This window comes from Cetorhinus maximus, chromosome 14 (assembly GCF_964194155.1).
Source record: "Cetorhinus maximus chromosome 14, sCetMax3.hap1.1, whole genome shotgun sequence".
Taxonomy (NCBI): Eukaryota; Metazoa; Chordata; class Chondrichthyes; order Lamniformes; family Cetorhinidae; genus Cetorhinus; species Cetorhinus maximus.
In genome coordinates this window covers 72,388,300-72,405,140 of record NC_135892.1, presented here as the reverse complement: position 1 = coordinate 72,405,140, position 16,841 = coordinate 72,388,300, and the positions used below count along the sequence as shown (strand labels likewise).

General features: G+C 44.2%; 1 protein-coding gene across 1 annotated transcript in view; it reads left to right on the top strand.

Moving 5' to 3' along the window:
- ush2a (Usher syndrome 2A (autosomal recessive, mild)) overlaps window positions 1-16,841 on the top strand; it is a 1,183,552-nt gene that overhangs the window by 394,321 nt on the left and 772,390 nt on the right. Inside the window, exons 24-26 of the mRNA XM_078556364.1 lie at window positions 7,069-7,170; window positions 8,803-8,805; window positions 9,956-10,132. Coding sequence (XP_078412490.1) covers window positions 7,069-7,170; window positions 8,803-8,805; window positions 9,956-10,132 — 282 coding nt within the window. The remainder of the gene's footprint in view (window positions 1-7,068; window positions 7,171-8,802; window positions 8,806-9,955; window positions 10,133-16,841) is intronic.

Below are 16,841 nucleotides of genomic sequence, written 5' to 3'. Positions count from 1 at the left end.
CCCAAACCATGGCCACCTTTCCCTCCCATTGATTTTCAAACCCTCCTGACCACATAGGCTACCATGCTGACTTGGTCACCACCCTTCCTCAATTACTTGGAGGATTCTGCTAGTGCCACAGTGCCCGATCATCAACTATGCTTTGGCAGTAACTCTGCACAGCTCCCCAGCAACATGGAAGTGAAGCCCAAAGTCTTAGGGTGCCTTGGATTGTGCCCAAAAAAAAATCTTAGTCAACAACATCATTATTCCTGTATCATTAGAACATAAGAAATAAGAGCAGGAATAGAAATAAGATCATGGCTAAACTTCTACATCAATTTCACTTTCTTACACTATCCCCATATCCCTTTATTCCCTGAGTGCCCAAAAATCTATTGATCTTAGTGATGAATATACTAATCAACTGGGCATTCACAACTTTCTGGATAGAGAATTCCAAAGATTCACATCCCTCCGGGTGAAGAAATTTCTGACTTAGCTCAAAATGGTGGACCCTTTGTCCAGAGACTTGGACTCCCTAACTCTCCAGCCAGGGACAAGTAGATAGCACATTTCACAATGTGGTCACCTCGCAGCTTAACGAAGTGACCACCAGACAGAAGAAGGGAATCCCCTGAGTGCATTTCGCTCGCAAACCATTTTTCAGCCTTGGAAAACGGTGAGAGTGACGGTTCCTCTGTGGAGGCCAACCAGAGCCAAGGCCATGGCATTGTGGGTGGTCCAGCTGCTCAGGGTGGGAGGAAGAAGTGTGGAAGGGCAATAGTGGTGGTGGATTCATTAGTGGGGGAGTAGACAGGCCCTTCTGCGGCTGTGGACATGACTCCAGGTTGGTATGGTGCCTCCCCGGTGCCAGGGTCAAGGATGTCACAGAATAGCTGCAGGGCATTCTGAAGGGGGAGGGTTGTGGTCCATATTGGGACCAATGACATAGGAAGAAAGAGAAATGAGGTCCTGCAAGCAGACTTTAGGGGGTTAGGTAGGAAATTGAAAAGCAGGACCTCAAAGGTAGTAATCTCCGGATTATCCCAGTGCCACGCAGTAGTGAGTATAGGAGCAGAAGGATAGAGCAGATTAATGTGTGGCTGGAGAGATGGTGCAGGGGGGAGGGCTTTAGATTCCTAAGGCATTGGGACCATTTCTGGGGGAGGTGGGACCTGTACAAGTTGGAGGGGTTACATTTGAACAGGAACGGGACCAACATCCTCACGGGGAGGTTTGCTAATGCTGTTGGGGTGGATTTAAACTAAATTGGCAGGGGGATGGAATTCTGAAAAGTAGTTCAGAGGAGATAGAAGCTGAGATGGAATTAGAAGTTAAAATGCTAGTAAGTGAGTCTGGAAGGCAGAGGAAACATAGACTAGATAAGAAAGAAGTGAGTTTAGTAAGGCTAAATGGAATATATTTTATTGCAAGGAGCCTAAGGAATAAGACAGACAAGCTGAGGGCACAGATAGGCATGTGGGAGTATGATATCATAGCTATGACCGAGACTTGGCTAAAAGAAGGGCAGGATTGGCAGCTCTGGTTATAGGGTATTCAGACGAGATAGAGAGGGGGACAGAAGAGGAAGGGGGTTTGCAATATTGATCAAGGAATCAGTTACAACAGTAAGGAGGGATGATATCTTGGAAGGATAATCAAATGAGGCCATACGGGTAGAAGTAAAAAACACAAAAGGGACAAACACGCTGTTGGGTGTGTACTATAGGCCCCCAAACAGTTAGGGAAAGATAGAGAAACAAATATGTATTCAGATTTCAGAGAAGTGTAAGAATATTAAGGCAATAATAGAAGGGGATTTTAACTACCCAGATAATAACTGGGATAGTTTTGGTGTGCAAGATAGGGAGGGAGAAAAATTCTAAAGTTGCATCCAGGAGAGCTTTTTTAGCCGGCACGTAGAAAGCCCAACAAGGGAGGGGCAGTTTTGGACCGAATATTCAGAAATGAGCCTGGGCAGGTGTATCAGTAGGGGAGTATTTTGGAGGTAGTGACCATAACTCAGATTTAGGATAGTTATGGAAAAGGATAAGGTTGGGCTGGGACTAAAAGTTCTAAACTGGGGAACAGCTAACTTTACTAAGATGAGACACGTTTTGGCCCAAGTGGACTGAGAGCAGCTACTTGCAGATAAAACTGTGTCAGAGCAGTGGGAGGCATTCAAGGAGGAAATAGCGGGAGGGCAGGGCAAATACGTTCCTGTAAAGACAAGGGGGGACCAAATCCAGAGAACCCTGGATGTCAAGGGATATAAAGGTTAGGATTAAGTTAAAAAGAAAAGCTTAAGGCAGATACTGAGGGCTCAGTATGGCAGAGGCAATAGAGGAGTATAAAAAGTGCAGGGGGGAACTTAAAAGGGGAATTAAGAAAGCTAGGAGAGTGCATGAGAAAGCATTGTTGGGTAGAACAAAGGAAAACCCAAAGGAGTTTTTTAAATAGATGAAGAGTGAGAGAATAACTGGAGAAAAAGTAGGGCCAATCAGGGACCATAGAGATAATCTTTGTGTGTGGACCTGGAAGATGTGGGTACAGCCCTCAATGAATACTTTGTATCGGTCTTCACAATGGAAAAGGATGATGCAGATATAGACATCAAGGTGGAGGTGAAATATTAGAGGAAATTAATATAGGTACTAGCGGGTTTAGCGGCCTTAAAAGTGAATAAATCCGCAGGCCCGGATGAGGCGTATCCCAGGCTGTTGAGCGAGGCAAGTCATTCTAGTCACTACATTATAGGAAGGATGTGATTGCACTGGAGAGGGTGCAGAGGAGATTTACGTGGGTTGGAGGATCTGAGCTATAAGGAAAGATTGGATAGGCTGTGGTTGTTTTCCTTGGAGCAACGAAGGTTGAGAGGGGACCTGATAGAGGTGTATAAGATTATGAGGGGCATAGATAGGGTGGATAGGAAGGCACTTTTTCCATTAGTAGAGGGGTCAATAACCAGAGGGCATAGATTTAAGGTAAGAGGTAGGAGGCTAAAAGGGGAGTTGGGGAGAGATTTTTTTACCCAGACAGTGGTGGGAGTCTGGAACTCACTGCCTGAAAGGATGGTTGAGTCAGAAACTCTCATAACATTTGAGAAGTATTTAGATATTCACTTGTGTTGCCATAGCCTCCAGGGCTATGGGCCAAGTGCTGAAAAATGGGATTAGTGTAGTCAGATCTCTGCTGACCGGTGTAGACACAATGGGCCGAATGGAAGTCCAAGGAAAGGGCCCCAAAAGACACCACTATCCTGCTGCCAGGGTTTACAGGCAGCAATGAAACTACTTTGGAGAGAAACGCAAACTGGGCGACTGCTTTGCAGAACACCTCCGGTCTGTCCGCAAGAAAGACCCAAACTTCCCTGTCGCTTGCCATTTTAACACTCCACCCTGCTCTCTTGCCCACATGTCTGTCCTTGGCTTGCTGCATTGTTCCGGTGAAGCCCAACGCAAACTGGAGGAACAGCACCTCATCTTCCAACTAGGCACTTTACAGCCTTCCGGGCTGAATATTGAATTCAACAACTTTAGATCTTAAACTCCCTCCCCCATCCCCACCCCTTTTCCGTTTCTTCCCCCTCCCTTTTGTTTTTTCCAATAATTTATATAGATTTTTCTTTTCCCACCTATTTCCATTATTTTTAAATCTGTAATGCCCTGTCAGTCTTTCCACCCCATCCCCACTAGAGCTGTACCTTGAGTGTCCTGCCATCCATTCTTAATTAGCACATTCTCTTAGATAATATCACCACCTTTAACACGTCTTTGTTCCTTTTGTCTGTGACATCTTTTGATTATCTGCTCCTATCACTGCTTGCTTGTCCCTACAACCAACCCCCCCTCAACTTCTCTCCCCCCCCTGCCCCACCCACCTTAAACCAGCTTATATTTCACCCCTCTCCTAACTATACTCAGTTCTGCGGAAGGGTCATGAGTACTCAAAACGTCAACTCTTTTCTTCTCCGCCGATGCTGCCAGACCTGCTGAGTTTTTCCAGGTCATTCTGTTTTTGTTTTGGATTTCCAGCATCCGCAGTAGTTTTTTGTTTTTATATTAATGCAACTACCTCAATGTGTCCGAGGTTGCTACACCTAAGGAGACTCCATCTCTCCAGAGAGACTGTGAATTTCATTTGTGAGATGATTGGGCCTGAGATCACCTCCATCTGTGTGGGTGGACACCCCATGCCAGTGGCTCTGAAGGTCACAGTGGCCCTCAACTTCTATGCCTCTGGCTCTTTCCAGGGGTCAGTGGGGGATCTTTGTGGAGTCTCCCAATCAGCTGTCCACAGTTGCGACAAGTTGGTGACAGAAGCTCTGTTCAGGAGGGTAATGACATTTATTCATTTCGGTATGGACGAGGCCAGCCAGCCTGAGCGAGCCAGATGGTGTGCACCAATTGCTAGGTTCCCCCGCATCCAGGATGCAATCAACTGCACACATATGACCATCAAGGTGCCAGCAGGTCAGCAACAGGAAGGGATTCCACTCGATGAACATCCAGATAGTGTTTGACCACAGGACGCAGATTCTGCCAGTGCCATGTCCGGCCTCCCCCTAGTCATCGCAGCCTCATCAGATGCTACGGTCACTGGCAAAGGGGCGGAAGAGCTGCTGCCATCATCCAGAGCACCCTGGGAGGAGCCCGCAGAAATGACAAGCAGCTCTTGTGCCAACATGAGGTCGTTATGGACCTCCCTGCTGGTTATTGATGGACGGGCACCTAGCTGGGATACTGGGTGCCTCATCCATCTCTCACGCTGACACCTGAGGTCATTGCCTACGTGAGGGCTTGCAGGTCCGAGTGCAACCCCAGGAGCTCCTGATTCTGAGCCTGGAGTTGCCTCTCTATGAGTGCTGCCACTCTCTCAATTGAGGAGGCAGTGCGCTTGGTCATGAGGGTCAACGCAGTGCTCATGCTCCACATGGACTCCCCCACAACAGAGACCATGGCACGCATACCCTTGTGGATCTCTGTCAGATCCTCCTGCACATCCCGCTGGACATCCAGCATCTGCTGTCTAATGGAGGACTCCAGAAGCTCATCATTTGCCTTTGGTTCAGCATCATCATAGTCTGCAGCAGTCTTCCGACTGGCGGCGCCCTGGGTACTCTCTGTCTCCACCTGCTCCTCAAGCAAGTGTGAATTTCCCTCACAGCTATGCATCAACATTCTAGCCAATGATCTAGTGCCTACCGAGGTGCAAGTATCTGTGCTGGTGCTTGATGCAGAGAGGGAGTGTGACGCAGGTGCATCTAAAGCCCAATGGTTCTCTGGCATCAAAGATGGCTCTTCGGGGTCCTGCGTTCGTGGGCAAGTTGCTGATTCCAGGGGAGAACAATGACACGTCATTAGTTTAAGTCATCACACTGTCACTGTACATGCAGGCGCCCTGGTGAGACAATGGAGATCTGCATCATGGTGCCATCATCTTTCATTGATCAATGGGGACTCCAGGTTTGAGGCTCCCATTAATGATGAGGCTACACAAGAATGTATGCACAATCCAACACTCTCACTCACCTCTGTGCACAGAGACCCCTGCCTCTCCACGACAGGCTGACCGAGGTGGGTGACGGCACTCCAGCTCCAAGGCATATACCTCGTACCTCGTCAGAATGAGAAGGTTTGGGGGGCCTTTGCTTGTCTTAGTTCTTTCATTGGTGTTATGGCTTCTTTTCTCCTGAAATGACAGAGGAGCATTGATTTGTCCACTCTCTACCTGCATCACCCTTGCAACCTGGCAACTCCCACCCCTTCCAGGACACCTTGTAGGGCACATCTGAGTCATGGCTCTTGACCCGCAAGGCACTCAGGCCAAGCAGCCAGGGCCCACCCCCTTGGCCGGCGCCGGTGTCAGTGACAGTTGGCACTCAGACTCTAATACCTCTGAGTTCCATGGGAAATGGCCAGCCCTTAACACTTCTCCACACTGATCCATGCCAACCAGTCTTCATCCTTGCCCAGCGCAGCAGATCATTGAACCTTTTGCGGCACTGAACCCATGTGTGTCACATAACATCATGGCCACTGACCTTGCTGCCACCTCCTCCCAGCCTTTTTTGGTAGGTGCAGTGGCCTCCTCCTGCCATCCCTGGGTACTAGAACGTCCCACCTGACACCGACCTCCTCCATGAGGACCGCGAGGCACTCGTCTGAGAAAAGAGGGCCCTCCTGTCAGATGTCTCCAGCCACTGGTGGGGCTGTTGTTCAAATGGAATGGTTTCCTAGACAGACTCCAAAGATTCTCCCCTGGCAGCCTTCAGGGAGCTGCCTGTGCCGGTTTTAAAGTGTCCATTGGGTCGCCACGGCACCCGGCACTCGGCACTCCCACCACCATCTGGCCCTTCCAGACCATTGAGAAGACGTATTTCACGGTGGGGCGGACCTTAATTGGCCATCCAGCGTGAAATCGGGTTTGCAATGCAACCGCAGCCTGGAGCAGATTCCACATCCGCTTCTGCTTCCACCGACTTGGCGCGCACACCAAGCATGGAATTCAGGCCATTATATCCTATGGGACTGGCTTCTTATCTCAGGAATCAACCTAATAAACCTTTGTTACACCACTTCTAAGGCAAGTATACCCCTCCTTAAATAACAAGCCAAAACTGTACACGGTACTCCAGGTATGCTCTCACCAAAGCCCTGTGTAATTGCAGTAAGGTGTTGCTGCTCCTATATCCCAACCCCCTTGCAATAAATGCTAACATACTGTTTACCTCCTAATTGCTTGCTGCACATACATGTTAAGTTTCTGTGATTTACGTACAAGGACATCCAAATCCCGCTGAATGCTTACATTGACTAGTTTCTTACCTTTTAAAAGAAATATTCTACTTCTCCATTCTTCCTGCCAAGGTGAATAATTTCACACTTCCTCATATTATTCTCCTTCTGCCACCTTCTTACCCAATCATGCAAGATGATAGAAAAACAAGCTAGGTGGACCTTAGCCATTTTACATCTAGCAATTCTATGTTCCGAAATAAAATTTTCTTTTAACATAACTGCTCTGTAAAGAACTTGAGTTTTCTAACATGTTACTGAATTTACATTAATTGTTATTGTTCTTCAGGTTCAGCATTTGCACAAAGTGGTAGCACTATTATTGGCGATAATACAGGAGTATTTATAGGAGGACTACCACAGGAATTTACCATTATCAGAGAGGACACAGGTAAAAATAAACTAGTTCTGACTTATTATTTGGTTCAGTTAAAACATTTTGAGAACTGACATCACTAAGGGTATTACTTTTGCTTCGCTTCCAAAGAATTTTGTTGATTATGTTTGTCCTAAATGCTTATATTAAGTTGTTTGAAATTGTCATGAGTCCTATTTCAGTATTTTCTTTCGATTAAAAACATTGGGCGTCCTTTATGCTCCTGAAAAATGGTTGGCCAGGAGTTGAGAATTGGGAGGGCTCCTCCACTACCCCATTTATGCCCAAGTCTAGCCAGATGCAATGTTCAGGTGGGCTGTAAAAGGGCAATCAGCCTGCCTTGTTGAAACAGGCATAAGTCTACTTTACAATGCAAATTGGGATCCCATGCTGGTTGCAGGACCCAATGCAAAAGTCGGGAATAAATGGGTGGACCTTATGCCAAAATTTGTTTAGCTCCATCTAGTGAACTGTATCCAAATGTCTGTTTAGTTGCTGCAGTTGATTGCACCCATTCACATGTGACCCAGTGTCGAACTTAGTTCAGGTCTCAGGCCAACACAGAGCAATTGCTCCATTAATTTTCCATCTGTTCTAGATGTATGTTAAGTTTACCCATCCTTTTTATAACATGATCATATTTTTTTCAACATTTTCTGTCTTTCTCATCTTACTTGTTGAATGCCACACTTCCACTTCTCATAGAAGCTATGGTACAGTAGCAATATTGAATTCCCTGTGACCACTGTTAATGGTTGATTTGAGATGTAATTATTAAAAGATCACGTCAGTCCCCTCCTCTTCCCAATGGACTTTATGGCTGCCTTGTAGTGAAGTGATGAAAATCTCTATGGTAAGTGTGTTCAAGTAACAAAAGGGCAGTGAGACTTGAATCACACAACATCTGTTTGGAAGTGGAGTACTCAAAACACTTGAGCTACAACATCTCCAAGAACAAAGTGCACAGAAAAATATCAAAATTTCATTCTGAGGAAAAAAAATCTTCTTTGCATATTTCTGGCTTGTTCCTGTTATATTTCACTTAATTTGTTATGTTTGTACATTATTCATCAATTTGAAATGAATTACTTGGATAAAAGATGAGAATCTTTTACTCAAAGCAGAATCTATCAGCATATTTGGATCATTTATCAAAGCTGGCAAAACAAACTCATATTCTTTGAACATGAGAACACAAGCAAAATAGACAGCAAAGATTACAATAAGAAATAAGCCAGATATTTCCCAGTATGATCTGAATTGCTAAATGATCTGTACTGCAAAGATGTTAAGGTTTTTCTCAGTCTTGATTTTTCAATGCAATATAGTTCAAGTTCCAGTCAAATTAAAACTATTTAATACCAATGTTATGTATGATGAGGAAATATGCGTGTTTATTATTTATTAATGCATATTTATTAATTGTGACTATTAAATGAACAATACAAATCTGGTCTTATCAATTGAAAGCTGCCTTGTGTTTTAATTTGTTGACTAAAAGTACTCCAAGCAACAAATTGAAGTGCAAACTCTCTGTTGACCCATAGTACATCAACATTTCTCCTCTTTTGACACTAACAAAAACCCATTTATATTAACTCATCTTGTGGCTGTCATGATTTACTCTAATTTAATGGGTTCGCATAGAAGGTAAATGAACTGATGGCCTTAGCAAGAGAAAAGTGATTCTCCAAACCATTTCAATGGTGCTAACGAAGCCAGCGATCAACGAAGAAATAATAAGCATGACTGTGTCATCATTCCATTGCTTTCACATTAATGTGAAGCAGTTGCAAATGCAGATTGATGTGACAACTGTAGTATAATTTGAGAGTCAAATGATACTGAAGCCAAGAAATGTAAGATTCTCATTGCTTGTTCTTTGCACTGTAAGCAACATTACTGCAGACTATTGCAGCCAAGTTTAAAATGTTTATAAGTGTTCACTTTTAGCATTTATTAATGCTAAGAATCGTCTTCCCTGTCCATTTTTAAATTTCTACAAGGCGATTGAACATATGTGCAGAATTACTTTGCTGATTGTCCAGTGCATGGTGCAAGCGATAGTCTAATTTTAGACTGACTGTACTGGTCTAAAGCCAGCACCAGTATAATTCTACCCTAAGTGAAGGTAGTAGGCAAGACTGTAGAATAATGGACTCGGATGTTTTCTTTTGGCAGATGTAAACTATTGAAAAGATCGATTTAAATGTTCCATAAATCACAAGAGGAGAGCAGGGAATTGAAAAAAAATTAGAAGACAGAAGAAATAAATAGGAGAGACTTTGAACAGGGCACAGGACTATTCAGAGGAAAAGAACATTGTGCAGAGATATAGAGACAGTTTTGAATAATGATATCCATTCTGAAGTTGAAAAGTAAAACCCTACCCGATGCCAAAGTATGGTATGTTTTACTTTTCGCAGAATGTTTCCTGTAAACAAAATACTAAATTAAATAAATAGGGGGACAGATTAAAATCCTGAGCTATTACTTAACAATATGTTAACTACCTGTATATTATTCTTGTGAGATCGCGCCAGTGTATTGTTTATCATATCAAATTACAAAGGAATGCATACTGTGAAATTAAGCCCCCTGCCCTGAATAAGTATTTAAAATTTTGTACTCAAAGCTGTTAAGTGTAGATTAGAACAGTGCAGGTAATAGAAAAAAAGCTTGAACTTAATTAGTAATAGGAAAATTGTAGTATTTTCTAAGTGTAAGAACAGCATTGTGCTGTGCATGCTGAATTCAGTGTTAATGCTTATTTTCTTAATCTACTAAGGTGATACAAAAGTGATTGAAAAGGGATTTGTGGGATGTCTCAGTGATGTGCAGATAAAGAAGAGAGTGACTCCAACAGAGGATTGGGAAGCATTGGATTGGAATAGCGCTGAAGAAAAAGTTGGAACATATCACAGCTGGGAGGGCTGTCCAAGTGTTCTTGTGGGTGGAGCACATTTCCTAGGACAAGGTAATGGTAATTAAACATCTGTTCCCACTGGGTTGGAACAAAGAAGTAATGTAGTGTCAAATGTTGTACTATTGCACAGGATAAATGCATTGCATTAGCAATTCATGTTTGTGAGCTAATGATCAACAGACGTACAACATCATGAATTCACATTCTAATATGATGAAGGTGAACTGTCCAATTCACACAGGTTTATGTATAACAAAACAATGTATTTTTATTATCCAATAAATTCTCATTATCAAGTGACAGACATGAATCATTAAAGATAACTTGAATTTTAAGGAATCATATGCGGTATGTCCACCAGGACAAGTAAGTCAGTGAGCTCTGCACTAGGCCAAATGTCTTTATTACTAGAATAATAATGGTCTATAACAGATTACAAAATAACATATTTACATCACTGGAATTTTTACATTTTGTGTTACGTTGAAGTGCAATTAATGTTGCATTTCATATATATTTGCATGTCAATATACTTTTAGGAAAATTGGATAAAGTCCAAAAAGGGATGTGGGAATCGCAATGCATGATTAACCTGCACCCATTTGTTGTGATGCAGGCACCACATAAACTTTGAGCTTCCTGCTAATTTAAACAATGGCAGCATGAGCCATAGAACCAAAGAATAGTTACAGCACGGAAAGTAGCCATTCAGCCCATCGTACCTGCACCAGCCAAAAAAGAAAAAAGTAAAGAACTAGCCACCCATTCTAATCCCACCTTCCAGCGTCCTGTTCCGTAGCCTTGCAGGCTAAAGCGCTTCAGGTGCTGATCCAGGTAACTTTTAAATGAGTTCAGGGTTTCTGCCTCCACCACCGACTCAGGCAGCGAATTCTAAACCCCCATCGTCCTCTGGGTGAAGAACATTTTCCTCATGTCCCCTCTAATTCTTCTACCAATCACCTTAAATCTGTGTCCCTGGTACTTGACCTCTCCACTAGGGGAAACAGGTCTTTCCTGTCTACTCTATCTAGGCCCCTCATAATCATTTACACCTCAATTAAGTCACCCCTCAGCCTCCTCTATTCCAAGGAAAACAATGCTAGCCTATCTTTTCTCATAGCTGCAATTTCAAGATCTGGCAACATTCTTATAAATCTCCTCTGTACTCTCTCCAGAGCAATTATACCCTTCCTGTAATGTGGCAACCACAACTGTACACAAAATTCGAGCTGTGGCCTAACAGGCATTTCATACAGTTCCAGCATTACATCCCTGCTTTTGTATTCTATACCTTGTCGAATAAAGGAAAGCAATCCATATGCTTTTTTTTGACCGCCTTATCAACCTGTCCAGCTACCTTCATGGGCCTGTGGACATGCACTAAAAAGTCTCTCACTTCCTCTACCCCTCTCAATATCCTCCCGTTTATTGTGTATTCCCTTGCCTTGTTTGCCCTCCCCAGATGCATTACCTCATACTTTTCTGGATTGAATTCCATTTGCCTATTTTCCACCCACTCAACCAAACCATTGATATCATTCTGGAGTCGCCAATTATCCTCTTCACTATCAACTGCACAGCCATTTTTTGTGTCATCTGCAAATTTCCCAATCTTGCCTCCCACATTTAAGAACAAATCATTAACATATACAACAAACAGCAAGGGACCCAACACCAAGCCATGTGGAACACCACTGGAAACTGCTTTCCATTCACATAAACATCCATCGACTATCACCCTTCATTTCCTGTTGCTGAGCCAATTTTGGATCCAACTCACCACATTCCCCTGGATTCCATGGGATCTCACTTTTCTGATCAGTTTGCTATGTGGGACCTTGTCAAATGCCTTACGAAAATCCAAGTAGACACATCCACTGCAATACCCTCATCAATCCTCCTTGCTACTTCCTCAAAAAATTAAATTAAATTAGTAAGACCTCCCCTAACAAAACCATGCTGATGATCCCTGATTAATCCATTCCTTTTTAAGTGACTGTTTATCCTGTCTCTCAGAGTTGATTCTAGTAATTTGCTCACCATTGAAATCAGACTGACTGGCCTATAATTATTTGGCCTATCGCTCGCACTCCTTTAGATAATGGTACAACGTTCACAGACCTTCAATCCTCTGGTACCTCACCTGTATCTAATGAGGATTGGAAAATGATGCTCAGAGCATCCACTATTTCCTCCTTAGCTTCCGTGAACAGCCTGGGATATAATCCATCTGGCACTGGCGACTTATCCACCTTCAAGTGGTGGCGTGGTGGTATTGTCACTGGACTAGTAATCCAGAGACCCAGGGTAATGCTCCTGGGGATCTAGGTTCAAATCTCACCACAGATTCAATAAGAAATCTGGAATTAGTCTAATGATGACCATGAACCATTGTTGATTGTTGTAAAAACCCATCTGGTTCACTAATGTCCTTTAGGGAAGGAAGTCTGGCCTACTTGTGACTCCAGACCCACATCAATTTGATTGATCAATTGTGATCAAGCCACTCAGTTCTCAATTAGGGATGGGCAATAATAGCTAGCGACGCCCCCATCCCATGTATGACTTTTAAAAAAGGACCTCGGTTCCTTGATGACTTACTCTCTCATAATGCTTATTGCATCTAATATTTCACAATCCTCCTCTTTAACTGGAATGAATGCATCACCCTCTCCTTTGTGAAGACAGAGAGAAAATACTCAACAAGAACCCTGCCCACATCTTCTGCATCCATACATAAGTTACCTTGTACATCACTGCTAGGTCCTACCCTTTCCTTAATTACCCTCTTGCTCATAATGTCCTGGTTAAACATCTTTAGGTTTTCCTTGATTTCACCTACCAACATGTTTTCATATCCTCTTTTTGCATTCCTCATTCCTTTTTTACTTCACCATTGCACTTTCAATACTCCTCTAGGCTTTCTACAGTATTAAGTTTTTTATGACTGTCATAAACTTTCCTTTTCTGCTTTATTATACCCTGTATGCTTCCGGATAACCAGGGGGCTCTAGATTTAGCAGTACTGCCCTTTGTCTTTCTGGGGACATGTCTATACTGTGCCCATAGAACCTCACTTTTAAATGCCTCCCACTAATTTGTCACTGGTTTTCCTTCAAGATGCCGTATCCACTTTCACCAGATCACTTCTCAGCTTTGTAAAATTTGTCTTCCCCGATTTAGAACTTTTATTCCTGTTCTATCTTTGTCCTTTTCCATAATGATGCTAAATCTAACTGTATTATGGTCACTATCTCCAAAATGGTTACCCATTGCCACTTCATCCAATTGCCCTGCTTCATTTTCTAATGCTAAATCTAGAATTGCACTCCCTCTCATTGGGCTTGTTATGTGCTGGCTAAAAAAGTTCTCTTGAATGCAGTTCAAGAATTTTGTGCCCTCTGTGACCTTCACACTTCTTATCCCAGTTGATATAGGGTAGTTGAAGTCCCCAACTATTATTACCCTATTGTTTCTGCACTCAGAAATTTGCACAGTGGGAGGAGCAGCACCCTCTGGAAAGAGGGGTGGCTGGGGCTCCAACATACGCCACCGAAGAGTGACAGCGAGTCGTCACTAGTTAGTGCCTAGCTAGACCCAGGGTCTATAGATGTTGCCTTTCATTCCTGCAGATGACCGAGAACCAGTGTTGCTGAAGATTGGGCATGTCTAGGGAACTGGTCGGTCACATTTGCCAGCTACTGCAGGATTTGGTGCCACGTGGACATGGAGGACATCCACTGCCAGTGGCTGTGAAAGTGACCATGGCACTTAATTTCTATGCCATTGGCTCCCTTCAGGGCTCCACAGATGACCCCTGTGGGATATCACAAGCCTCCACCCACAAATGCGTCCATGAAGTCATGGATGCCACCTTTGTGAGGGCACACAACTTTGTGCAATTTGCCTGGGGCCAGGGGAGTCAGGATGTAAGAGCGATTGGATTTGCCCAGATCTTGGGTTTCCCACAGGTGCAGGGTGCCATTGACTGTACTCACATGGCGCTCAAATCTCCATTGCAACACACAGTCAACTATGTCAACCACAAGGGATTCCATTTGCTGAATGTGCAGCTGGTGTGCGACCACCACAAACGTATCCTGCAGGTGTGCGCACAGTTTCCAAAGAGTGTCCATGACTCCTACATTCTCAGTTAGTCACAGATCCCTGATGTCTTCGAGAGTCCACAGAGGCTGTAGGGATGGCTCCTCAGGGACAAGGGCTACCCGTAGAGGACGTGGCTAATGACATCGGCGGCCTCAGCCTGCAGCAGAGTGAAAGTATAACGAGGCTCATGCTGCAATTCGCAACTTGGTGGAGGAAACCATCAGCATGCTGAAAATGAGGTTCCGGTGCCTGGGTGAGCACTGTGACAGGACATCAAGGAGGGTGCCTTTAGATTCCTTTTCAGAGGTTTCTTCGGGGCTTGATTGGAGGCCCTGGGTCATGGACTCCATCAGCTGTTTGGCAGATGTGCTTGCGATAGCAAGGGGAGATAATTAGTGCATGGCCGTGGACTGTGAAACAGGACACATCACTCACAGTATGGTTGTCTGATGGATATTGCACTGCTGTATCCTCATTTGGTAGAGCACTGCTGACCTCACTGTCAGCACAAGAACAGTTCAGGTCCTTGCCGGCCAGCTGGATGGCTCTGTTTTCAAAGTCCATGAAGACCTTGATTCCTCCTCTCCTTCTTGTTGTGTGCCAGCTTGTCCTGCATAAATAGAGATGGAGAGAGTGTAAGCAGGACACCAGCCAGGCCAGATGATAAGTATTCCTGACATGTGTGGGCGGTGAGTGGTCCCATGGATGGGATGAGGACAATCAAGGTGTGTGTGAGAGAGTGAATGGTTGATGTCCCTTGAACTGGCAGTGAGTGAGGACCCTGTCGATGTGTGATGGGTTCATGAGTGTGAGAGTTGAGAGTGATGAGAAAAGTGAGTTACCCTGACGGAACAGAGGAGAGCATTCGTCCTCTTACGGCACTGAGTGGCTGTCCTCTTTTGCAGGGCATTGGCGCTGACCACCACTGCCACCACCTCCCAAGCTGGATTGGTGATGTTGCTGCCCATCCTGCAGTCAGAGCTGGGGTAGAGGACATCACGGTGGGCCTCCACTGTGTCCAAAAGGCTTTCACGGGACAAATCATGGAACCTGGGGACTGCAATCTTTTTGCCTTTCAGGGCCGTGTCTTCTTTGCAGCAGTCGTGGGCTGGAAGCACTGAGAGGCGTGCGTGCGGCTGCACTTTGAATATGGTGCCCAGCATGATGAAGTGGCGAGATGATGGAGTGGCAGACGAATGAGAGCCCGCCCGCCATGGAAACAGCATGTTTCCTGGGAATGCATAATTAATGCAGTGGGTTTGGGACAATATGGCGTAAAAAGCCGCCTTTGCAGCCGGCGGGCAAAACATTGTTTTATCCGTCCGCTACTGCACTTAGTTCAAATCTGGGACTATTCTGCCCTACGCTATTTAAAGGCACTCCCTAATAGCAGTTTCTCACCAACCAGCGAACTTACAGTTTTCCTGTGCTGTCACTCTGATTTTTTTTGAAACTCAGCCAGGTTCTGACTAGGTCAGGTACGGTTCTGTCTGCTCTGCAAAGGTAAGCAAAGGCCTTGAGCCTTGCTCTCTTTTATCTGCTCCTGAGTAGAGGTGTCTCCCATAGGTTTGGCTCTCTTTGGCTCGCTCTGCTCCCCGAAAAATGCGTTTTAAAGATAAATGAGCAAAATCTCCACCATACAACCACTTATCTGCTTTCCTGTAATGTCACACTGATTTTTGTTAGACGGTGGCTGCTCTGGGGGTTGCAGACTGGAGAGCTCTTCTAACTGATGTTGACTGCCTCTGGGTCTTCCTTTCTGCTGCTCAGTAATGCTACTGGTTGGTTGCTAACCAGGTGAATCCTTGATACTCTTACTGGAAAGCATCTGGAGTTTATCCCTCAGGATGGGCCTCGGAGTGAGTCATGCCCAGATTCAGCTTTCAAAAACGTTCTTATGCTAACCGGTTGGATTAAATTTAAGTTTTAGTTTATTATTTGGTTAGGCTCCCTACAAGCTACTGAATGAATAAATTAACTTTTTCCTGCCAAATCATTAAGGGAAATGTCAAATTACTGGTCATGCAGCATACGACTGTTTATTGGTGCAAAATCAGAACTCAAGGTTAAATGTGAGTATAAGAACACTTGATAAATTTGAAAAGATGGGGGCAGAGTTGTCAAGCGACCTGAATCACAAATCATTAACAGATTTTGTAATTAAATGAGTAGCTTAGGCAGACAATTTATTGTAAATCAGCAATGATAGAATTATAGCAGTGATCAGAGTCTGGGGAACTTTAGCGTTAAACTGAAGAACATAAGAAATAGGAGCAGGAGTCGGCCATTTAATAAGGTAATGGCTAATCACCTCTCATTCTTCTAAACTCCAATGAGTAGAGGCCCAACCCTCTCAACCTTTCTTCATGAGACGACCCCTTCATCCCAGGAATCAATCTAGTGAACTTTTGCTGAATTGCCTCCAATGTAAATATAGAGACCAAAACTGTACTCAGTACTCTAAGTGTGGTCTCACCAATGTCCTGTGTAATTGTAACAAGACTTCCCTACTTTTATATTCTATCCTCCTTGCAATAAAGACCGACATTCTATTTGCTTTCCTAATGCTGTACTTGCATGCTGACCTTTTGTGATTCATGCATAAGAACACCCTTATTCCTCTGTACTGCAGCATTCTGTAGTCCCTCTCCAT